This window comes from Crocuta crocuta, unplaced genomic scaffold (assembly GCF_008692635.1).
Source record: "Crocuta crocuta isolate KB4526 unplaced genomic scaffold, BGI_CrCroc_1.0 scaffold427, whole genome shotgun sequence".
NCBI classification, from domain to species: domain Eukaryota; kingdom Metazoa; phylum Chordata; class Mammalia; order Carnivora; family Hyaenidae; genus Crocuta; species Crocuta crocuta.
Window position 1 is genome coordinate 4,024,802 of NW_027533273.1, and position 26,127 is coordinate 4,050,928.

Below are 26,127 nucleotides of genomic sequence, written 5' to 3' on the forward strand. Positions count from 1 at the left end.
ACCAGGAAAGCAGTCATTTTTAAAAGGGAGGGGGAGGGGGGAGGGACTCAAGTGTAGTTCAGTTCTTAAATTTCTCATTATATTCTGATGTCCAGAAGCCATTGCTTTGCGAAGAAAGGCACGGTTTGGTTTGCATTTGGAATTATGCTTTCATGAATATACCTGAGATTCTTTTCTATGGCCTAAACAAATATTGGGTTGTGAAACTGTGATAGGTCTTAATGAAGTGGATTAAGGCATTCCTTACCTTGACATTTTCATAGAATGAAACAAACATTGTAATCTTTTTACAGAACACTCTCACATCAGGCCATGATTTGATTTGCTACCTGTTCAGAATATCAAGTTTTTGCGTTTCTTGAAATGGGAATGTACTTTTGTGAACAAGCTGATGGGACAGAAGTCATCCCTGAGTTATTTATAATAGTACTTAGAGCAAACTTGTCAAAGAGTCTTCTCAAAGATTGTTTTGGATCCCGAGGAGGTATATTTAGTAACTGTATCGAATAAGCTGTCACCTAACACAACATTTCATTGATTTATTTGTATTATTTTTGTATCTCACTGCAGGCAGAGAATTCAGCATTGGCTTTGGAAAATGAAAATCAAAGGGAACAGTATGAGAGATGTCTTGATGAGGTAAGTGGACTAGAAAGGCTCTTCACAAAAGGTGGAACTATGTAGGATTCCCTTGGTCAGATCTTAATATAGGTCTCTTTAGCCTCCTCCACACGACATTAGCATTTTGATCTCCAAAGGAACGTTGTAAGCATGTATGTGGACATTGAGAAGGAAGGTCAATGTCTCTTCCCCTCCCCCCTTCTCTCCTATTTCACTGTACAAGCATCTGTAAATTCCTTTTGGCTATTATTTCGTATTCTTGGGGCACCATTGGGGTACACCTCACTGTATGATAAATCTCTTCTGTCCAGTAAGTGTGATCCCAGCCTGTGAATGAGAAAAGCTATGTCAAGACACGCTGTACCACCAGTTGGATGCCGTGTCTGAAAAAGCAAACCCTCGATGTAGTGGGTGGGGATGATGTTCATAGTTGGGAGCCAGAGGGAAAATATGGGTAGACTGAGAACAAGCTGCAAAGAGAAAGGGAAGTGAGGAAGAAAATTTGAGTAGAATGGAAGAAGACAGAGCCACACGCATGAGTAAACTGGATAAGTATTAGTTGATGATAATGAAGAGATGAAGGCAGAGGCTATGGGCAGCTCAAGAGTTCCTGAGAGGCGAGGGGAAAATTGAAGTGTGTGTGCAAGGCCCTGGTTCTCCTCACAGTCATTCCCCTCATGCTGTTGGGGATCATACCCTCAGCCCCTGCTCTATCACCCAGTCAGGACTGGCCATTCACCTCTCAGACAAGCTCTCGTCTAGGATTTTGTTGGTGATTAGGGTTATTACTTTAATGGGATGACTTTGTTGGTCATCTGTCCCAATAAAGATAAAACTTGCACGTATGTGTGTATCCATCTTAAGAGTTGTTATGAATTGCTGACATAGGTTTTAAGAAAAACTACATTTAATTGTATTCCATTACCTTACCAGTGGAGACTGGCCTATATATCTTCAATATTTTCCTCCTCGCTAACAGTTAGGAGAATCTTTTCCAAAAAAACTCCTCTTGATCTTTTTCCCTTCCCCCACACTGTCCCAGAAGGTGATGGGTCACGCTTAAAGAACACAGTTTCTAATCCCAGTTAGGATATCATCACTGCCACCGTATGCCTCTCTCCCCTCCCTCCAACCCAGACGTGGTCTTTCTCCTCAGAGTTGCAGTTGTGGCCGCTGTTTTCCTCCACCAGGAAGCCTCAAAATGTGACCCCTGAACCCAGCAGTCTCAGCCTCACCTGGGAAGTTATTAGAAATGCAGATTCTGAGGCCTCATCCCACACATCCAGACTAAAGGACTCTGGGAGTGGGCCCGGCAATCTGTGAGTTCACAGGCCCTCTGGGTGACTGATACACGCTTACATTTTGGGACCCACTGTCCTCATTGCAGGGACCAACTTGCCTTATCGTTAGCTTCTGTATGGTTGAAAAACCCTCACCATGTTTCCAGAAAGTTGTTTAGTTGTTTAATATTTCTAGCCATATGGATTTGTTACTCAAAGAAAATGGCATTTGCAGTCCTTTGCCCTGTCAGGACTTAAAAAGACTCAGTATAATCTTTACAGTGGCCAAAAGTGAATGAATAGCTGAAGTAAGTCGACATAAGAGGAAAACGATGACTCATTCTATTGAAGCCAGTTCAGCACTTCTCAACCCTGCCCCCCACACTCTTGGTCCAATCAAAGTTTAGGGAAATAAAGACCAAATACATCCAAGGCTATTGAAAGGAACAATACTACCCTTGGGTCATAAGTATCCATCAGCCAAGTTTCACTTTTACCTCCTGTACAGAATTTGTAATGAAGCTGAATCTGTATTCAGAAGTCAAATTTATGTGAATCCCACCACAGGAACTTCTTTTAATTTTTTTGTGTGATTTTTTTGATTTTTTAATGTTTTCTTTATTTCTTTCTGAGGGAGAGAGAGAGAGAGGCAGCATGAGCAGGGGAGGGTCAGAGAGAGAGGGAGACATGGAATCAGAAGCAGGCTCCAGGCTCCGAGCTAGCTGTCAGCACAGAGCCTGATGCGGGGCTCGAACCCACAAACTGTGAGATCATGACCTGAGCCAAAGTTGGACGCTTAACTGACTGAGCCATCCAGCTACCCCTCACCACAAGAACTTCTTATTCATCCCAATTCTCCCACCAGTCATTCCTCCCGATTGGTCAAAAAGCTCATGGCATTTCTTTATGGAAACTCATAGTCTCGTTTCCATATGCTCTCTCTGCCTACATGCTGAAGACTTCATCGGAATGTGTCAGGGCCAACCATAAGTTTTCATCCACAGAATCACGTCACAGGGAGTTTCTACCGAAGACAGACTTTTTAGAGGGAGAGTCCCTCTGTTCTTGATTGCAAAAATTAACTATTGCCAAAGAGGTGATTTGCAACTCAGAACCACCTCTGAGCAGTACAGATGTTTTGTATTCCTGATTCTGGCCCCTGATTACACATGCCAGTTGTTTTGTAACTAATTGTATGAGGTTGGCAATCCATTTCCATGCATTGTAAGAGAATGCTCTCCAAGGGGTAGTTGAGTGTAGTAATAATGCCAACTGGAAATTCTTTTCAAGGCTTTTTAGACTAATTAGTCAAACTAACAAGGTAAGGCCTCATGTAAGTTATTTCCTTGCTAGCGGGTTTCATACAACATACACAAGTGGATATCATCTAAATTTAAAATGTTCTTCAATCCCTTTTGCACTGATTGTTATTTTCTGAGAAAAGAAGAACATGTTGAGAATTTGAGAAAAACACTTGGGAGTAGCAAACCCCCTCTGTGTGTTCTGACAAAAGGGTATGTTTATTCAGAAGGAAATGGAGCCACATCCAAACACACACCTGGGTTGCTGGCACACATGTGCCCACACATGCATGTGCACACACACTCCACCACTTCACATCACCTCTGCTGCTGCCTAGATCCTCATCTCCTTGCCGTGCAATACAAGGACCAGTCTTGATTTCTTGAGCAGGTTGGAGGTTTTCACGTTTGAGTCTAGTTTCTTTATCTAGCTATTTGACATACAGTTTGCTAGCAAACAGTGAATGCTGTTTATTCTCACTCATGCTTTGCCCATAGTTCCTTTAGAAGTGACTAATTCCCATGGAGAGAAGTATAATGACATACATAAAAAAAAAAAACTAAAAGAATATTTCCTCAAACCATCACTCTACATTTAGATGGATTTAGTTGCAACCTCTAAGTATTTGTTGGGCGTCAGTGTCATGCAGACCTGGAAAGTCAAGGTGGTCCCCAGCCTGGCAGAAGTGAGGGGGATAGTTAATCACACAGGAAATTAGGTGAACTGGGGCCTTTGAAGATGTATAACATAGTCACCAAAGAGCCCAAGGGACCGTGGGTGGGTCAGCAACAAAGTGGGGAGAACTGAAAGGGCATCTTTAGCCAAAGGAGCTGGAGCAGGTGAAGGCCAAGCAGTTCTCACCCTTCCCTGCCCATCAGACTTACCTGGGGAGGTTTAAGAACACTGCCAGCTGGGCCCCACATCAGAAGTTCTGATCTGATTCTGGCCTAAAGTGGGGCCCGGGTGTTAGAAATTTTAAAGACTCCAGGGAGTTATAATATTCAGCCAAGATTAAGAAGCATTGCACTTAGGCCCTTTGAATGCTATAATTTAGAGAACATTTTCAGAAAATGTCAGTAAGAGGATAGAAACTCCCCCAAACTTGGAGGTGATGACAGAAGAGCAACAGACCCATGTGGAAATTCTGGGCTATTTCCAGTTCCTCAACAGTATCTGAACAAGCAAAAAGTAAATCCTGTCAAAGTGTGTTTCTGGGCCCATTCTGCAGAAAGATGTGCAGCAATTGCTAAACATACAGATATTTGAACCACAAAAGGCCTTGAATAGCCAAAGCAATGTTGAAAAAAGAAAAACAAAGGTGGAGGCATCATAATTATGGACCTCAAGCTATCTTACAAAGGTGTAGTCACCAAGACGGCATGGTGCTGGCACACAAACAGACGCTCAGATCAATGGAACAGAAGAGAAAACTCAGAAATGGACCCAAAACTATGTGGTCAACTGATCTTTGACAAAATAGGAATGAATATCCAATGGGAAAAAAGACAGTCTCTTCAACAAATGGTGTTGGGAAAACTGGACAGCAACATGCAGAAGAATGAAACTGGACCACATCTTACACCATACACAAAAATAAATTCAAAACAGATTGAAAGACCTAAATGTGAGACAGGAAATCATCAAAATCCTAGAGTAGAACATAGGCAGCAACCTCTTTGACATCAGCCATAGCAACTTCTCACTAGATACATCTTCTGCGGCAAAGGAAACAGAAACAAAATGAACTAATGGAGCCTCATCAAGATAAAAATCTTCTACACAGCAAAGGGAACAATCCACAAAACTAAAAGGCAACTGACAGAATGAGAGAAGATATTTGCAAATGACATATCTGATAAAGGATTAGTATTCAAAATTTATAAAAACTTACCAAACTCAACATCCCCCCACCACAAGTAATCCAATTAAAAAATGGGCATAAGACACGAATAGACATTTTTCCAAAAAAGACATCCGGATGGCTAACATACACATGAGAAGATGCTCAACATCACTCATCATTAGGGAAATGCAAATCAAAACTACAATGAGATATCACCTCAGACCTGTCCAAATGGCTAAAATTAACACAGAAAACAACAGGTGTTGGCAAGGATGCGGAGAAAGGGGAACGCTCTTACACTGTTGATGGGAATGAAGACTGGTGCAGACACTCTGGAAACCAGTATGGAGATTCCTCAAAAAGTTAAAAATAGAACTACCCAATGACCCAGCAATTGCACTACTAGGCATTTACCCCAAGGATACAAAAATACTAATTCAAAGGGATACATGCATCTGGATGTTTATAGCAGCATTATCTACAATAGCCAAATTATGGAGAGAACCCAAATGTCCACTGACTGATGAATGGATAAAGAAGATGTGTTCTCTGTATGCAATGGAATATTACTCAGCCATCAAAAAGAACGCAGTCTTTCCATTTGCAACAATGTGGATGGAACAAAGTGTATTATGCCAGGTGAAATGTCAGTCAAAGACAAATATCATATGATTTCACTAATATGTGGAATTTTATAAACAAAACAGATGAACATAGGATGGAAAAAAGAGAGGCAAACCAGAAAGCAGATTCTTAATATAGAGAGCAAACTGAGGGTTACTCAAGGGGGAGGTGGGAGAGGATGGGCTAAATGGGTGATGGGGATTAAGGAGTGTACTTGTGATGAACACTGGGTGTGGTATATAGGTGATGAATCGTTAAACTCTACACCTCAAGCTAATATTACACTGTATGATCACTAACTCAGATTAAAATAAAAACTTAAAAAATAAAATTGACACAGAAAAAAATAAAAATAAATTCATATACTCATACCTCATTCAGCTTAATAGCTGAAAATTCAAACAGACTGAAGGGTGAGGAAATTGACAACCTATCAGACTTCCCCTTCGAACCGTCAGAATAGGGCCAGAGTTCCTTACAGTCAGTGAGGATGCCAGATTTGAGTTCTTTGACTTTTCTGTGCTCTCTACTTCAGAGCACAGAGGCAGGGAAAACTAGACTTTGGACATAGTTCAGTAAAAGAAAAAAAAAAACACCACCAGAATTTCTTTTAAACCAAGGCGAAATAAAGGCAATAGTAGGTTACCAAGAGCAGTTCTGACCTTCCTCTCTGATTCCTATGCTGTAAACCAGGACTGGATTGTGGAATCATCAGACATTCTCAGTGCATGTCCCTCACCTGGATCCTAAGTAATCTTGAAAAGCAGTATCTTATCGATGGAGATGGGGGACGATCCTGCTTGTGGCTCTCAGTGCTTCAAATGCCCATTGCACGAATGGACCATGAAATCAACAGATGAGGGCCTTCCTATGTCTGCTCTAGACTCGAAACACCAAGAGGCAGAACCTGTGTTCTACTCACCATTATTTCTCCAAGATCCAGCACCATCTATAGCCCATACTTTGCACTTTGTGTGTATTTGTTGAATGGGTAAATTAATGAATGGAGATTACCAGCCCCAAATTAATTTCCCAGTTAATTCCCCCTGCAATCCCACATTCATATTTAAATGAATTTTTCCCGCTTCCAGTATTTTGCAGAGCAAATAAATAATACAGGTACTTAGTGATTTATATTTATACATGCATATTACACATGCACACACTTCATTACTATATAAATAAAATCTCTTATTCTCAAGCCATTCTTCAATAACTACTGACCCAAAAATGTATTTTTTTCTTTGAAGTTCAAATGTTCAGATTCAGATATAACTTTCATGGGGTGACTGCTTTATATCAGATACTGTCCAAGGTGGTTTTTCGGGTTATAGATATCATCTCGTGCATTTTTCAAGACTTGAGAGGGGGCCAGTTCCCCTCCTCCACATATGTATAATGTCAAGCTGCTCCCCCACCACCGTACATATCAGTATATAATCAACACAGGCCGCATTTGAACCCAAATCCTTCCCATGATTCTGCCTCAAGACTCCACTCCCTTGCCCCCAGCTGTCTCCGAATGATAAATCAAACTCAGAAGCATTGAAAACTTCTCCAAAGCACAATTTCCAAAACTTGTCCTCTCTCAATGAGGTTTTTAAAGGAGGGTGCTGAGATGACACTTGTTTTGCATGATAAAATAGTACGTACAAGGACAGAAGCAGGACTGTGAGGCAGGAGGAGCCCTGTCAGAGCTTGGTGCCCTCAGAGTTGCTCACTCTCCCACCCTCGACCCAGCCCTGGCTGTCCTCTGGATGCGGTGAGGATTGGCTCCCTCTTGGAATAAGTGTGGCTTATGCCCAGGTGTGGCTTCGCATCCAGCCCCAGGGACTGTTTTGAAAGCAAGAATGGACAACACCACAGCCCTGACTTCTCCTCCCTCTGCCCACCTGCTTCCTGGGGAGTGCAGCCGTGGTAGGGGGTGGGCTTGGGGATGACGCGTGCCCCTTAGAAGCCTGCTGGACAAGAAGAATGAAGACTCCTGTGGGTGGGAGACGAGCCAGGTATCAGAGGAGCTGGCTTGTCTGAGAGAATTCTTACCGAGGTAAAGGAGAGGTACCTGGGCCCTGTCCTTGGCATCTCGGGCTCCCCTACACCCCAGTTCCTCCAGAAAGCAAAGCGGGGCCGTCTCCACAGAGAGCCGAAGGCAGGTTGTAAAACAAGCCAGAGGCTTAAAGACTGTCAGCTCTGCTCAGTATGTCTCAAGTCCCCTTGGCCCAGCCCAGCTGCTATTTTTCCTTTCTTTGGAGAGAAAATATGTCAGGTGACACTGGAAGTTATTTGTTCTCATTAGCTGGGCTTGCAGGTGTGTGATTATTTGCAACCCAAGTGCTAAGGGCATAATTCTATGATGAGGGCAGGGGCCCATTCCAGGGGTCATCTTGTGAACCTATTAGAGGTTGCAGGCACAAGCTCCAAGCAGCTGTTCTATTGATGCTTCAGGGAAGCTGGCTGTTAAAAGTGATAATGAAACCCAGGAAACCGTCTTTATAGACAGTATCTGGGAAAGCGTTTGTGCAAACCGGCCTGCTCTTCTGCAGAGGACCTGCGAGTCCTTCTGGGTAAGATAACCCCATGTCAGTACGTAAAGAAATAATGTATTCGTGTATCTTTGTTCAATTATTAGGTAGAGCAATTGTCCAAAGTACCTGCCAGAAGGAGCTGTATCAGAGATGGAGCCTAGAAGCCTATAAGGCAACATACTCACATTGCAAAGATAGAGTGTATTTCCTCCTGTGGGCTGTTACAGTTAGGGTATTCATTTATGTCTCCTGTTAAATCATGGGGAGAGCGGTTTTATGTGACCACCGTTCCACAGCCTGGTTTAAGTGAAGGACCAGTTTGGAGAAAGAAAAGAAAAATATTGATATTAAGAAGTTTTATGAGAATGTAAATCAAATCCAAAGTATGAGACCCAAAAGCATTAAATTATTTGTGGTATGAATTAATTTGGGTGCCTTGTTCCTGTTTCAAGCTGCATGAGTAGTTGAGTTCTTCTGTTGTTGTGGGTTTTTTTTTTAATTTTCCAAGAATAAAATGGATGACCTACAGTTTGACTTTAAATTCTCAGTGACTTACAAATTGGAATGAATGTTTAAAAACTGAAAGATTTTCAAGATGACACTATTGGTCAATTTGTAAGGCTATTCATTTATCACTGTTATGATCATGTATAAATTAAATGATAAAGGAAAAAAGAAGAAGTACCAGTTAAGGAAAATACGGTTTAATTTGATTAAACTGTGAGATACCTTACATATGTTTTTTTAACTGGGGATGGGCTTCAAAAAAATCAATCAATAATGCTTTTATTTAAAAACTATAGTTTTAATGAAAGGTCTCTCTCTTTGCTCTCAATATCAACAATGTAAATTTGGCAAGGATTCTGATAGGGGAAAAAAAAAACCCTCTTCTGCCTATAGTTCAACTAATCAATTATAGGTAGTCTTATTTTAATCATTTACTGCTTGTGCTCTGAATGCCTCCTAACCACAGTTGATGACAGCCTGCATTTCTATTTTCTATGAGACTTACTGGTAGCCATCTGTCATTAAGGATGCACGACTTTGTCAATATCAAGTTAAGAAATAATTAAGCTCCATGAAAACATTCTTACCCTAATCTGCTCCACTATATAAGACAGGGAAACAAGTACACATAGTTTATATCACCAAAAATAAATTGGTTATCAAGAGGAGATGAAAGCGTCTCTGTCAGTCTTTGGCTGAATGTGAGAATTACCAAGATGATTACATGCTTATGACACTGTTATAATTATGTTCATGCCAACTTCCTACCAGTTATATTCTCTTTGAAACCAAGGAACACACCCCAGTCATCTAGCTTTGTAAATACTCTACGTATTTATGCTAAATAAATGAAGGAAGAAATGAATGGGAAGTACCCGATGCCTAAGATATTTAAATATTGGTCTTTAACGCTGTAAGTTTCAATGGTCACATTAAGTGTAGACAGTTCATGTACCTGCTGAAAAACACTGTGTAATTCACCTACCCACCTTAATTTTCTCAATAGTAGCTATATGGGTACATAGCTTCAAGGTTATGGTGAAGTTTAGCGAGTGGCTTCCTGTACAGTGTTTTTGACATCTGCGAGTGAAAAAGAAATCTTAGCACAAATGCACAGAAAAATGATGAATTTCTATTAAAATGCCAGGTCTTCAAAATACCAGCAACATGTTACTAGTTTTATGTGAGGCCCTTGGCTAGAACGGTACATATACCCACTCCTAAACCATTCACTGAATGGAAATGCTGGGTTTGGTGTAGATTAATCAAGATTCACCTCCTTTGACTGAGAGGGGCTTCTACTGAGAAGAGCTTCTCCTACTGCCCTAACCTGCCTGATACCTGAAGAAAACTAGGATTATGTTAATATATTAGTAAGAACTCTATTTGGTTGTATTTTGTAGGAAACAAAAAAAAGTGGATATTTTTCTTCTCTCACCTAGAAGTACAGAGATAGTACAACTCCCTGCATCACCAGAGCCAGGCTGCTCCTATTTTCTCAATATGTGACTTTCACTGTCAAGGTGGCTGCTGAGGTTCCAGCCCCCACTTTTGTATCCCAGACAGGAAAAGGAAGAAGAAGGGTGAGCTCCCTTCTTCTTAGAGACTTTCTATAAGCCCAAGGAAAGTCTAGTTATAACTCATCAGTCAGAAGCTTGGCCCAAAGGGAAACTTAGAAGGAAGTATAGGGTATGTATTTTAAAGTACCCAGCCAAAAACTCAGAGTTTGTTACTTAGTAGAAAGGGGAAAAATACATGGGAGAGTAAACAACTACCAGACTCTGCTACCGGTAGCAATGACAGGAGGATGGCACAAATGAAGACATGGGGGATGTAAAAAAGAACGTATAGAAAATAATGAGTTCCTCTTATCCTTCACCATTCGAACCTAGCTCTACTTTAAGTCATTTTAAGCGGTAAAATAGTAACACAGCACAAGTAGAGGAAGGAGAGGCAAAGGACATTGTAAATCAGCAAAGTGTAGAAATTGTGTACAGATAATTAGGATTGTGTTTTACACTGTATCATTTTTTAGCCTTCTTCCAGTACTTTACCTATGAAAGGATATTATTTTTTTTCCAAATACGGAAATGTGGAAGTCAAGGCATGAATGATCTTTCCAACCTAACCATCTTAATTAGCAACAAGGTCACCTTTGGAAGAAAGCAAAATATTACCTAGAAGGATAGGCTTATTATGAAAATAATCAGGTTATCTACGTGGCGAGGAAAGAGGCAAATGAGGAGCTAATTAGGTAGAGTAAGCTGTGGGAAATGTATTGGTAAATTAAAGTCTATGCTTATAAAGTCTCATAATTGTAAACGGCAACTCTTTCTTTATTTTTTAAAGGTAGCCAATCAAGTTGTTCAAGCTCTTCTCACTCAAAAGGTAGGTCACTTTCTGACTTATTATTTTCAAGGTACTTATGTGAATAGGTTGGAACTCATATTGTCAAACTAGGAAATTATGATTGATAGACTCAATACTTTTCTATTTATTCACTTAGGTTAAAATTGTGTGTGTTTTAGATGGGCATACAAAATTACGTCAGTGACCAGTTGAATCACAAAATTCAAACTGTTGGTAAAGTAATAGAAGATGAAAGATTCCCATGCACCTGTTAGTAAATACAGACATTAAATATATTGGTGGATTCCTCTAATTCCTATAAAATGAGTAGCCTTTACGGACAGCATTAAGAGAAGCCTAAATTCAGGTAAAAGATCTTAGAGGTTAGGGAAGTTATTTAATTTTTCTGGGTCTTAGTTCCTCTTCTGTGAAGTGGGGATAACAATTCCCACCTCCCGGAACTGCAGTGGCCATTCTTTTTTTTTTTTATTATTTTTTTAAAATTTTATTTACTTCTGAGAGATAGATAGAGACAGCGTGAGCAGGGGAGGGTCAGAGAGAGAGGGAGACGCGGAATCCAAAGCAGGCTCCAGGCTTGAGCTAGCTGTCAGCACAGAGCCCGATGCGGGGCTGGAACCCACGGACCGTGAGATCATGACCTGAGCCGACGTCAGACGGTCAACCGACTGATCCACTCAGGCACCCCCTGCAGTGGCCATTCTTTGAAAGGCAGCACATAGAGGAGTTCCTATAGGTATCAGGTCACAGTAAATGTAAAAAAATGGCAGTATTGTATACTTGAAAGTTGCTGACAGTAGATCTTAAGCACCAAACCGAACAAAGGAATGACTGTGAGGTGTGGATGTGTTAATTATTTTGATCTGGGTAATTATTCTACCCTGTAAGCTATCTCAAATCATCACATTTTACACTTTTAATATATACAATTATATTTGTCCGTTATTCCTCAATAAAGTCGAGGGATTAAAACAAGTGATAATCTCTGAGCATGAGATTCAAATGCCTTCTCCTTTGCCATGTCCCTTTTCTGGTTTCAGATAGTATTAAAGACATGTGTTTGAGCCAGAATGGGCAGATGCAGGTTATTGCCCAAATTTGGCTGTTTTGGTCCATTTTATTGAAATGTTTCCATCTTTTTCCATAATGTTTCTCAGAAGCTAAATTCTAGTTCTTTTAGATTTTGTGTATTCTGAATTACCTCTCTGTGAAGTCTGGAGACTTCCTCTGTAAAAGCAAATCTTAGATCATGTTCCATAATCTGGAATACATGGCTAATGGAAGCAAAATAATTTGTGACATTTTGATTTTTTTAATTAAAAATAATTTTATTAGGGCTTGACCACTTCTCATGGAGATACGTAAATAAATATCATTTTTAATTTATACTGTGGAGGCATTGTGATAATACTTTTTGCTAAATTTTCTTCTCAACTACTTCTGTTAAAATATCATGGCTTTCTGTTTCAAATAATTTTAACTGTTCAGATTTTACATTAACATCACATAAATGGAGAGATTTAAATACACTTATTAGGTTGAATTACGTTCCAGTGTGAGTAACAGAGCTCCAAAATAGTAGTAACTTAAACAACCTAAACTATTATTTCTTTCTCATATCTAAATCTATCAGTAGGCAGTATAGGGGTGATATAGTGACCCTGCTCCATAAAGTCCCTTGGTGCTCTGGTGACTCTGGTTTCTATCTTGTTATTCTATCAGATATGGCCTCCATTCCCAAGGTTACCTCACAGTCCAAACAGGCTGCTTAGCTCCAATCATCACATCCCCATTCCAGCTATCAGGAAGGAGGAAAAGCTGAAGAAAATGAAGAAGGTGAAGGGCCCACACACTAGCTGCCTTTTAAGAGAGACTTCCAAAAGCTTTCTTACCTCCCTATTTACATCTCCTTGAGCAGACCTTACTCACACAGCCACACCTAAGGAAGCTGACAATGAAGTCTTTTTCTGGGTATGTGCCCAGCTGAAAATTGACTGTCATGGTATTATAGGAGAATGGGAGAAACAGATGTTGAAGGGCATCTCACAATTTCTGCCACAATGTATTTGATTTTTTTTTTTCTTTTCCAAAGGCTTTAATTTCTCATTTGCTTTATTCCTATTGGAAACTCTATGCTCATTTAGTCACAAACCTACCAGTGAAGGAAGCACTGTTGGCAGCTCTGTGTGTAACTGTTGAAAACTTCCCGTGTCCATCTTTTTTAACGGTGCCTCAGGAAAGAGAAAAGGAAGCCGTCAGATACAATATAAAGGAAAATGGGACCCTTCAGGTCAGCCACAAAAAATAGCGACACAAATCCAAGTAATAACTAGTAAACAGATAAATCTGCCTTGGTACAGTTAAGCAATAAGACACAGAAAGACATGGCACTTTGTGAGATAGCATACCTCAGGGACACTCTGAGGCGAGAAGAGACGCCAGGAGTTTTGAAGATTCCAAAAGAATCATGTTCTGCAGAACCGTGTGCCTCCTGGTTTTTATAGGGACCATAAAATTGCTACAAAAGGACTCAAATTTCTTTTTAATTAAGAGCACAACATAGGAAATAAAAGGTACTCCACATGCAGATGAAAAAAAAAAAAAGGATTCTAAAGGGGGATGTGACTAAAACCTTGAGTGATTTATCCAAGTCTCAAAGAAACATTTTTGAGGTGAAATTATAGTCATAACCACGCGGTTTTAGAATACACTGTTTGTTATGACATAGACCAAATCTACCACGAACGACCAAAAAAGCATTTTTCTGGCATATCATGAATTGGCCCAGATAAGCATCTTGAAATAACAGAATGTACTTCTTTTTCCCAATACTGATAAAAAAAATATTTATTTCCACGAACTTGCCACTTTCTACTGTTCTAGTCAAGTAATTCAATTTATCTCAGAAACCTGTGGATTCCCTTAAGCAGCAGATTGTCCATTCTTTAGATCAATAAAGCTAAAGTGACGATATTAAACCCAGCTCACTTCCTTTTATGACTCCAACTCATAGGTCCAAGGCTACAAGTGCAAGCGCAATCAGTAATTCAGGCTCAAGTCATATTTTTGTCTGAAATATGTTTTATCTTCATTAAGTGAATTATACTCACTGAAAGCGTAACTGTCCTCGGTTCTTTACTGTTGTAGGGTTTTTTTGTTTTGTTATGTTCTTGCCACTATCGCCAAACTTGGAAGAAAATCTTTCTTCTTGTAGCCATTTTCTAGCATATCAACTTTACCTTTGTCTGCATGTTCTTTAGAATAACCAAATATTTATAGGGTGTTTTTATCTTTCCCTCCATGGTGTTCAGGCTCTGTGTGGTAGAGACCAGCAGTGTAGCCGCTGGGTCGATGCAGAACACGGTGTTGTAGCTTGTGATCTGAAAGAACTCCAAACTTTTACATATTTCCCTCATGGAGGGGCAGTCGGGCCACCTGTGTCCACCTGGCTGGTCGTGGTGGGTGTAGGATCTGGTCTTCTAAAGAGGAACTGTTCATATTTACTGTGCACTTACAAGGAGTCATACCCCATGTCTAGCACTTTAAATGCACTAAGTCATTTTGTTCTCACTGCAGCCCTGTTAAGATAGGACTAAGGAAATAGTGTTCCTGTACCTCTGATTGTAAGAAGTGGCAAAGCCCGTATGTTCAGCCTAAGGTCATTGCACTCCAAATCCATCCCCTTCCTTTGGCCTCACTCAGCCCCCAAGATTCCATTGGATCACTTACTGTTTTCCCCCACTGTAGCTCAGCAAGCAGAGACGAGGCTGTGGAAATCAACAGATGGACTGAAATCCAATTATTAGTTGAGATCGCAGGAAATAGTACAAAAAGGCAAGGGAACCACTGGATTTCTGAAGACTTCTGGGAACATGCCAGTTCGGGCTAACAAGAACACCATTCAGGATCTGACATATGCAGAGTCAAAACCGATTCTGTGAATCTGGAGTTGGAGGATCCTAGAAACTCACACTTGCCAGGCACCTTAGCGAGCATTTAATACTGATATTGTCAACTAGCTTCAGTAATGGTTTTAATTTACAATGATTACTTGAACCCTTTAGCCATCACACAGATTAATAATGTTCTAATCTGAATGCCTTTGGGATGAAGGCTTGTGGTAATCAGTTTGCCACAGGACTAACGACTCCCTGTTCATTATGGCTGGCCTGATTCAGGCACACATCTCTGCTGTCTGCTGTGCCTTTTGGGTATTTGATGTTGAGGCCCTTGGTTAGTCAAAGAAATGGCTTTTCTTTTTACAGAAGTCTTAGCATCTTTGGGAAAGATAGGGATATATTAGTGACAGCCACTGAGAAGAACTGTTACAAGGAGAAGCAGGGGGGTATGGTGGCCATTAAGCTTCAGGGAAGGAAGTAGATGGCACTTGAAAAGCCATCTCATGAAGCAGCAGAGACTGCATTCTCTTGAAAGCCCTATTTGGGGCAGAAGCTCAGTTTACAGGTAAAAGAACTAAGACAAAACCGGAATAAGTTACATCCTCAAGGTCATGTGGCTAATGAGGACCAGAGTCCAGACCCCTAACTCCCAATCTGATGTTTATTCCCATGATATGCATTGCATCTTAAGCCATTTTACCACTATAATACCATTTTACATGATAAAATGGGATATAAGTAGTTTTCAACAATACTCCAGTGATGTCAGTTTATGTCCTGCTTCTAAGTAATCAACGTGTTATTAAATTGACTTCAACAGGTAATAGTTTAACTCTAAATGCATTAATGCAGCTATACTCATAGATACTACATAGCAGTAGATCCGGAATCTTCCTTAGCTCCAAATGCAGCTGAAAGGCACCAGGATTACAGTTTATGGATGCTCCAGGGTAGTTATGGTTTGAGATCATTAAAACACACAGGGTCCTTTAGACCAGTGTATTATGTTGCTCCGTATATTCTCCCTCCTATTCAGCTTTTCTGTCTTACTGTTTCCAATCGATAGTGACAAGCAGATTGCAAGGAAAATAGGTCTGAGTCTTTTCATGACCCAAAGACCCCTGTACTTTCTCATGTGAGGTTAAATATAGTCAAACTGTTGGCATTATTTTCCCCCAGATAAAATTTTATATCAGATCTCTTTTTATGGCAGAAGACATAGCCCTATATTTTCAGTGGGGTCCTCCTCTTGAGGCCTGGGACATACTAGGAAAAAAAAAACGAAGAATGTGAGAGAGAACAGGTGGGCCAGCTCCTGCCCTGAGCCAGTGATAGCAACTAAGCAGAGGAGATTTCATTTGTTTCTTTTATTTCTTTATTTCTTTATTTGACGTTTATTTATTTCTGAGAGACAGGGAAAGACAGAACATGAGTGGGGGAGGGGCAGAGAGAGAGAGAGAGAGAGAGAGAGAATCCCTAGCAGGCTCCAGGCTTTGAGCTGTCAGCACAGAGCCTGACACTGGGCTCAAACCCGCAAACTGCGAGAGCATGACCTGAGCCGAAGTCAGTCATTTAACTAACTGAGCCACCCAGATGCCCTGAGTTCATTTGCTTCTAACACCTTACCAGAAGGATAGTGTGGGTCTCACCTCTATGACTGTCAGGGTCAGAATAATGGTTGTTGTAGCCAGCCTGTACATGTCATGTGCTCCTTTGTGACAGTGGATTCCTGTTGTAAGCACAGAGGATGCAGACAGCTGGCCGTCACCTTCTGCCTAGGCCTCACTGTAGGGGTCAGAGAAATTACTGTTTTTCTCTCTCACTCTTTCCATCTGCCCAATGTGGTTGTGCTTATGTGTGTGCACGTGGGCACACATCTATGGCTTTGAATCTAGTTTCTTGGGATGATAACTGTCTGACGTCACTTACCATCCATGACTTGACTAAAGAGAATAAGAATACTAGAACAATACAGGCAATGATTCTTTCATGTCTACAGATTCTCAGAGCAGCTCAGTTCTGTTTGTCAATGATCATAGGACCACAGTCTCCTTCCTCAAGGCTTCTGTTTTCTCCCCTGCCATGTGCTGATCTAGATGGCCAAGAGCAGTGAATAGTTCTCCAGGTCAATAAACCGTGTCCCTGCTAAATGAACTTTTACCATCTTAAGTAACAGTAATGGCCCTTGAAATTTGGGCACGTGTACAAAAAAATCTGTATGGAGTATATTGATCGTGTGTGTGTGTGTGTGTGTGTGTGTGTGTGTGTGTATTCCTCCTTTTTATTTACTTTCCTTTTTTTTTTTTTTTTAACCCATCTGAAGAACTTTTTCAAGGTATCTCTGTACTGCAGCAAAAAATCATCGATGCTTTTCCTTCCTGGTCTCCTTTCTCCTTGCAAATCCTCACTTGTATGTTTCTGCTTCCATTTCGTCACCTGCAAATGCGAATGATTAAGTTTTCCCACCCAATAGGTAGTATTAATATTTATTTACCTCACAGTCAAGTTTTATTAATTACTTAATTAGCAGTACTGAAAACAATTAGTGTTTGGGGGCAGGGAGAGTTATAGGCATGTTAAGAACAAAAAGTAGAATAAGTGAGACACAGACAGAGGTTGAATTCTAAATAAAGGAAACCAGTTTAGCCTTTTAATGTGAGTGGTGCCTAGGCCCCCCAAGTAGCCTCTGCCGGATGCATATTGCTCAAGTGCACACACATGCTTCTTTTTTTAATACTTATTTTTTTTTGAGAGAGAGACAGAGTATGAGCAGGGGAGGGGTAGAGAGAGCAGGAGACACAGAATCCAAAGCAGGCTCCAGGCTCTGAGCTGTAAGCACAGAGCCCAGGGCTGGAAATCACGAACCATGAAATCATCACCTGAGCCGAAGTCAGATGCTTAACCGACTGAGCCACCCAGGCCCCCTGCACACACACACATTTCTGCCCCTGCCTTGAACAGCTGCTGCCCTCCTAGACCTTGGACCTGGGTGCCTCATTCTGAACATGACCTTCCTTCTTCTGTGCCCTGCATTTGTAGGTAGCAATCAGTTGGAACCATCCTCTGCATAAACTCCACCCATTTAACCAAAAAGATGAGGAGAGTATAAGCTGTGCAGTGAGCCACACGTTGGTCTATTTCCCTGCCCTCTGTAAATAGAATAAATAAAACTGGATATAATGGGGCTCTGGTAAAGCTTCAGAAGCTAGAACTGCCTGGCTTCACACACTTAGGTTGACACAGGTTAATGGGCAGGCGCACTCACCTGCATGACTCTGGCTTAGGGCCTGGGGATGAGGGCCGTTGCCTGGTGCTCTCTCTTCCTTGCAGAGCCTTGAGCAAGGCCGTAGCTGTCCCACGTCAGAGTATATAGAAACACAAACTAGAAGTGCTGAGAAACTTAAAGCCTCAGTCACACTGACACCAGAGAAGAGAATTTGGCATCATCATCATCCCATTTACCAAAATAATCACGCAGTTTATTAAGGTCATACTGTCTGTGGTGCTTTGCCAGGTGATGGAGTAAGAGTGTAAGGACAATACACTCGTGCTGTTGTTCATTGGTCTATCTTCTTACTCCTGCCTTCGAGGGATGTGCCATCTCATTGACAAGATAAGTCTAGAATATGAAAGATAAAACCAGTGCAAAGTAGTGTGTACTAAATGTCCTGTGAAAGGCACTGAGAGCTTACTGGAGTTCAGAAAATGGAATGGTCTTTGGGGGATGCCAGATAAAAGAGAGGAGGGGAGCCCGGGTGGCTCAGTTGGTTGAGCGTCTGGCTTTGGCTCAGGTCAGGGTCACATGGTTCATGCGTTCGAGCCCCACATCAGTCTCTATCCTGACAGAGTAGAGTCTGCTTGGAATTCTCTCTCTCTCTCTCTCTCTCTCTTTCTCTGACCCTCTTCCCCTATGTGTATATTTCTCTCTCTCTCTCTCAAAATAAATAAACTATTTAAAAATGTGTCAGAGAGGGTACAGATTTTGAAATGGACATCAGTCAAAATGGACAAACTTGGACTGGACAGAAGAGGTGGATGAGAAGGGAACCTGATGGCAGGTGGGGGCAGGGGGCAGTAGGGGTGCGTAATAGCGTTCAAGAACAAAAACGCAGATGGCTGTTCTTCATATGACAAGAGCAGAAGCCTTCAAAAAAATAAATTAGGAAATAAAGAAAGACCACGTTTAACCTGTAGCAAAGGGTCAGCTTTTGAAGAACTCTGAATTGGGACATTATTCAACTTGGTCTTTCTCAAACCCCATCAAAGAGGGTGTGGACATTTAAGTACTGCCAGCATTATTATCACAAACTGGTTTGCAAGCCAGCTCGTCAGTAGATTCCGGAGAATCCTAAAGCTCCTGTGCCTTCTCCTCCCTCGTGAAAGCTGGGGACAAAGTCTGGGTGGTCTTTGCACTATTCGAAAGTGCTGCTCCTTGGGGCACCTGGGTGGCTTAGTCAGTTAAGCGTCCGACTTTCGCTTAGGTCATGATTTCGCGGTTCGTGGGTTCCAGCCCCGCGTCAGGCTCTGTGCTGACAGCCAGCTCAGAGCCTGGAGCCTCTTTCAGTCTGTGACTCCCTCTCTCTCTGACCCTCCCCTGTTCACACTCTCTCTCTCTCTCTCTCTCTCTCTCTCTCTCTCGTTCTCTCTCTCTCTCTTAGAAATAAAAATAAAAATAAAAAAAAAGGAAAGTGCTGCTCCAGAAGGATGCCCACGTACAGTCACTCAACTTCCTCCCCAGCATCGAGATGAACCCCTCCAAATACATGGAAAGCCACTAGTTCAGAGCATAGGTTTCAAGTGGCCTTTTAAAGCCTTCACTTCAGAGTTGCATCTCTCTCACTAAATGCATCGCTGGCTCTATTAGCCTCAGCACTGAGAATTCCAACTTGTTCCCACAAATGACAGCAGAAGGCTCTATCAAAAGGGATAGTTTCCTTAGTTCATCAAATCTCTATTTACTGCAAAAACATTATTGTCTTTGTGCTTTATGATTGCTTTTATGAAGACAGTGAAAAGGCAAAATATATAGGTGGAAACTTAAATTGGCTTCATATCGCTAACATTTACCATCTTCAAAAATAGCATGCTAGATTAATGCACTTCTGATTTCAAGCTACTTTTTTTTTTTCAAATTGGTCTTCCCTGCACATAATAATTCTATCAGACAATGGGCTGTGTGGAAGAAAGCATTGTGTGTGATTTATTCCTGGGGGCTCTGAAGAATAAAAATACTATTTTTGTACTAATGTGTCTGAAATATCAGATAAAATATGGTTATAATATGCAAAGGTGTCTTTCACTTACAGACTTTTTTTTTTCTTTCACTGTGTTTGCTGTAGGATCTAAGGGAAGAATGTGTAAAGTTGAAAACAAGAGTGTTTGATTTAGAACAACAGAATCGAACCTTAAGCATCCTGTTCCAACAGCGAATCAGACCAACTTCTGATCTCCTCCAGGTATGTGCTTCAGTGGAAAACAATCTTTGCTACTGAAATGCTATTGACAAGAAGTTACTTTAGTTCAAAAGTTTCCAGGATCTCCATAGGCAAGGCATAGTGCATCAGAATGCTGATTCTTTCCCTTCTCGAGAGATGTCATTAAAATGGAATGCCTCTTAAATTTCTGACTTTTTAAAGCTGTGTTTAGATAAAGAAATACATCAACAAATAACCAACAGGTAAAAGGGACACCAGAAGGTGTCCTCTAGTAAACTGTAGAATGGAGTCAGGAAATAATGGATTACTTTGGGGACTAGTGTTAGTAATCTTGTGGTCCGTGATAAGGAAGGAAGAGTTTTATGCAATGCCAAAGTACATTTCTTTATTTCATTCCCTCTGTAATCAAAAATTCTGCTGGGGTTTGTTTTTCTTTCATATGTCTCTGTGTGCAGAGTTCCTGCTCACACACAATTCCTCCTGTATTCTGCCTCAGTGTTTTTCAGGTTCCCTTTGTCTAAATGCTCCCCCTGAACCCCTTCTTTACTTCCTTCATAACATGCAAAGTCATGGAAAGTCAAGCCATCTGAATCATTTTGAAGCCATCCCTGACAACACACCAGAGACTGTATCTGGTTCATACGGAGGCACATGAATTGGCAAAGGGGGCTGTAAGGCTTATCTTTGCGGTTCCTGGGTTTTTTTCAAATCCTATTAATTTGTGTATTTGCTCAGACAAGCTCCCTAGAGACTTGCTTAGAGCCCTTCTGAGGCTAAGCTAGCAAAGGGTTAGGCTTCACAGGGGACAGTGTACAAAAAAGAATCCCCAGCTGTCTGGTCTAATTGGCTGAAAGGGAAAGGACAGAGGTATTCTCCAGACTCCACTGTCCAGCACTATAACCACTAGCCATGTAGTGCCACTGAAATTGAAAACTAAACTAAAATTAAGTTCCGGGGCGCCTGGGTGGCTTAGTCGGTTAAGCGTCCGACTTTCGCTTAGGTCATGATCTTGCGGTTGGTGGGTTCAAGCCCCGCGTCGGGCTCTGTGCTGACTGCCAGCTCAGCCTGGAGCTTGTTTCAGAGTCTGTGACTCCCTCTCTCTATGACCCTCCCCTGCTCACGCTTTCTCTCTCTCTCTCCTAGAAGTAAATAAAACATTTAAAAAAATTAAGTTCCGATGTCAAACTAGCCACATTTGGGGTGTTGAAAAGGCATATATGAACAGTGGCTACCATTTTGGAAGGTGCATATGTAGGACATTTTCATCACCATAGGAAGTTCTACAGGACCACACTTTTCCAGATGGCTGGGACACTGTTGCCAATTTACCCTCTGAACTTTGGCAGAAACATCTTTCATCGGCTCCTCCAAGAAATAATGAGAAATTGCAGGTCATTTCAGAGAAAGGAAGATGTTTGGTAAAAGCAAACATCAAAATATAATTTCCCCCCCAAATTAAAACAGGTCTCTGAATTGCACAATAGATCTCACCTCCTAAATAATTTCCTCTCTGCTTTATCTGTTAAAGCATCATTCATACATTATGATTCAAAAATTATGCAGAAAAAAATTGGTCTATCTCTTCTGTTTCCTGGTTTCAACCACAACAAATGTTTATCATGGAGAACCTTGCATCTGTAAAAAGTTGTATTTCTTTTGCTCTCTCATATAAAGATCCAATAGTATAACTACTTTTAACAGCTGTTGCATGTACATGAAGTTTTCTCTTTTGCCTGGTTTAACTTCAGGCTTTTTTGGGGCAATGTTTAAGGATCTATCATCTCTGTTTATGAATCATGGTGGCTTAATTCCATAGTAAACACATGTGCCATGGATATTTAAACTTTTTCATTGGTTGTCACAAATTTCTGAAATCCATATCCAAATGGCAGGAAATGATGTGTATGCTAACAATAGAACTCAGTGTTTATTCACTGGGTATTTTCAGCCAACCACTTTATATTCCTCCCCAAATAATCTTCACTTTCGGGAGCCATTATAATTTGAATAACATTTCTAAAAGATGGGCCATTAATGGTTCTGTAAAGAAGAATGGTAGGAAGTTGGATGCCTGCGCTCCACCGTCTATCACACATAGACTGAGTTGCTGCCTTCTCAGGGGGTCTGTTAATTATGTGACTTGTATTTTTCATTTTCTGGTGTCACAAAATCATACTGTGGAGCTCTGGCTGAAGTAAAAGAAGGCTGTGCTTGCTTGGCACCTATAGAAGCTCTATAATTATTTGTTGAACAGAATAATAAATATATGACACCAACTTATTCTGTAAGGTGGGAGTTATTTTGCATACACCTAAGGGAAGTTTATGACCTCACTTCTCCTCAACTTTTGCTCTCTTATGTGGATGCTTTGGAATGGTGCAGTCATGCCCATCCAGCCTAATCTGTTGGAGTGTGTGGCTTTGGGGTGTGGCAAATCCACCAGTGCCCCTGGTTCGAGGTATTATTGACCTTACAGCTTCTGCCCATAGACTGGAGACTCACTACAGTAGATTTCTAAGTAGTTTTCTGTATATCTTTGAAACCAGAATTAGTTGCTATCTGCTGAATACAGCCTAATGATTATCTACAATGTAAAGTGCCCACTTGAAGAGAAATACAGAAAGATTGTTGAACCCATTATGATTTTAGGAGATAGTTTGTAAAAAGTAGAAAAGAAAAATCGTTCATAAGAACCAGTCAATTCTTTGTCCCTTAAAAATAGAAAATAAGAGGTTACATGGATATTATATAGCAATTTTTTTGTGTATAGGAGAAACAAAAAGGATAATTCTATGGACCAGCTGACACATTTTTGGAAATTTACAAAGGGAACCAGGTCCATGCCGAGGAAAAAAAAATCTAGCCTGAAAGTTAAAATCTTAAGAATAGCAGTAATCTTCTGTGGGGAGTCCATTTCCAGAATGGTATTTCTGGGACTAGGGGTAGTAACAGATCACAGTAGCAAGGCTCTCTATTAAAATAAGCAAGTTGAGCTAAATTCTAAAGACTTAAGAGGCCAGCAAAGCAAATAAAATTCCAAAGTTCTTAATGGAACTGGAGTCTCTAACCTTATTTGAACCCATTAGCCAGATTAACCAATGTTCACCATTTCCTTTTGTAAAATCATGTTAAACAACATTCAAATTACCAAACATTGGCAACTATTAGAGAACTCTTTACTAAGTATATTTACTTCTTTTATGAGGTGAGGTGAATTCTCGCCATAAATGAGCCATCTTTGTGACTCAGTATGTTTTTGCAAGTAGTACTTAAATGGTAATTCTGTAATTTTTAAACTACTATATACTGATGAAATAGGATATAGTAAGAATTGTGTATATAAAATAAAGTTGAGTGCTTCAAAACCGCGTATAAAGGCAAGTCACTAAATAAACATTTATGATCAAATGAAATATAGGTACCTAACTAAAAAAATTATGTGAGCTGGAGAATTGTATTAAATATAGAGGCATTCTGTATGCACATTGCTTCCCAAATGATTTTAAGTTCTTGTTACGCTGTTAAGAAAACACAAAACAAAGATAGATGCATAGACAACGCATAAAGCATGTGTTTGATATCCCTCTCTCCTAAAAATAAATAAATAAATAAACAAACAAACAGGCAAACAAACCAGACTCGAATAATAGGATCCCCAGGCAAAGAAGTGACCTTGGCCCTACCAACAGTGTTATTTAACAAACACATAGTGTTTACCACATATAGGATACTGTTCTACAGCTTTTATAGTGCTCACCTATTTAGTCTCCATCACAATCCTATGAGACGGGCAGTATCATTGCACCCATTTTTACCATGGGGTCTGTCAGGCACAAAGTCCCCCAGCTGGTAGTTGACAGAGTGGGAATCTAAACCCGTGGTCTGGCTCAGGGCTCTCCCTTCCCCCTCCTTTCTGTGCTCCCTCTATAGAATACAAATGATCATGAGGGACATTTTTCTGATTCCATAGTCTAACTGACATTTTGATTAACTGGAACGCTTGTGATCAAGTTGGATCAGAGGGCTTCTGCAGTGAAATCACAACAAGGAAATGACCATATTTACACATTTCTGAAAGCCTCTTGATTTGTGGCACCCATGATTTTCCCCTTTCCTGTGTTCTGTTTTTGTCTTCTTTTGGACACCTGTGTTATCATTATTCTGATAAAACATTATTCTCATATTTTTTGGTCTAACACAGTTTTTTTTTTTCTTTTCCTTCTCATCTGATATTTCAAAGGGTCCTCATACTCATATCCTTAGGCCAAGATAGAAAGAAAAGAATGTTGTAATGTAGATTATTCTTGCAAAGAGTTGAGAATCTGACAGCTTAGAACAAAGGTGTAAACATCTGCTGTCACTTCCTAGAGTGCTTTTATTTTTTTGCTAGTGTTTTGTTATATGGTAGTATTTCATATAAATTAGAGGATTTTAAAATTCTACTGTACTTCAGGAGCACCTGGGTGGCTCAGTGGGTTAAGCATCTGACTTCAGCTCAGGTCATGATCTCACAGTTTGTGGGTTCGAGCCCCGTGTCAGGCCCTGTGCTGACAGCTTAGAGCCTGGAGCCTGTTTCAGATTCTGTCTCCCTCTCTCTCTGACCCGCCCCTGCTCACGCTGTCTCTCTCTCTCTCTCTCAGAAATAAATAAAAAAAATTTTAAAAAAATTTTAGCTCTATTGTAATTCTGACTTGTTTTTTTCTCTCTTAAGTCTTTATTTTCAGAGTATAAATGTATTTCATAAATCTGATTTGGCAGGACAGTGCATTGTACTCTGACCTCTCCATCTACCCACAAGCAGTGAATCCCTTTCTCTGAGACTTAGGCCAGTGCTACCAGTTTTGAAGGGCCCCAGGGCCATGGCTGTGCTCCTGGAATTTTAACCGTTGAAGCTCTGTTAGTGTTGATGACCTATCCTACACAATTAAGCAGGTCATGGTCCTCCTGTATGGAACTGTAAAATCCTAGTCTCTCATGACAGGGATGGTGGAAGTCATGCGGTGCAAAAGTTTAGGGAACTGGGTATTTCATGTTAACCTTTCTTTTCAATCTCTATGAAGGCAAGAACTATGTTGAATGTGGCATTTTACCTTCCACCGATATAATCACTGTTCATAATATATATTCATTGTAGATACTTATTGATTGCTCAACACTTAATTACAGACCATTTTATGGAACATAATTTGAGGGGGGCAGAATTTTCTTCTGTTTGTGTTTTTTTTTTGTATGCAACAGTGTCATTGCCTTTATTATTTTTCCTTCCAGAGTTATTAAGATATAATTGATATAACATTGTATAGGTCTAAGGTATATAACACAATGATTTGATACACATAATTATTATGAAACAATCACCACAGTAATTTTGGTTAACATCTGACATCTCACATAGTTATATATTTTTTTCCTTATGATGAGAAATTTGAAATCTACTTACTTAGCAGCTTTCAAATATACAATACAGTATTGTCAATTCTAGTCACTATGTTGTATGTTACGTATCCAGAATTTATTTATTTTATAATTGGAAGTTTTGACCACTTCTCCAGTTTCTCCCAACCTCCCACCCTCAACCTCTGGCAACAACCACTCTTCTGTTTCTATGAGTTCTATTTTATTACACACCACATATAAGTGAGATCGTATGGTACATGTCTTTTTCTGTCTTAGCATAGTGACCTCAAGGTTCATTCATGTTGTCAAAAATGCCAAGATTTTCTT

The 26,127-nt window shown here is 40.4% G+C and overlaps 1 protein-coding gene across 11 annotated transcripts in view; it reads left to right on the forward strand.

Moving 5' to 3' along the window:
• Positions 1-26,127, forward strand: part of NCKAP5 (NCK associated protein 5) — a 1,056,676-nt gene that overhangs the window by 853,810 nt on the left and 176,739 nt on the right. For all 11 annotated transcript variants that reach the window (XM_077747834.1, XM_077747833.1, XM_077747835.1 and 8 more), the window contains 3 exons: positions 571-639; positions 11,052-11,090; positions 20,308-20,424. In XM_077747834.1, the coding sequence (XP_077603960.1) occupies positions 571-639; positions 11,052-11,090; positions 20,308-20,424 (225 nt within the window). The remainder of the gene's footprint in view (positions 1-570; positions 640-11,051; positions 11,091-20,307; positions 20,425-26,127) is intronic.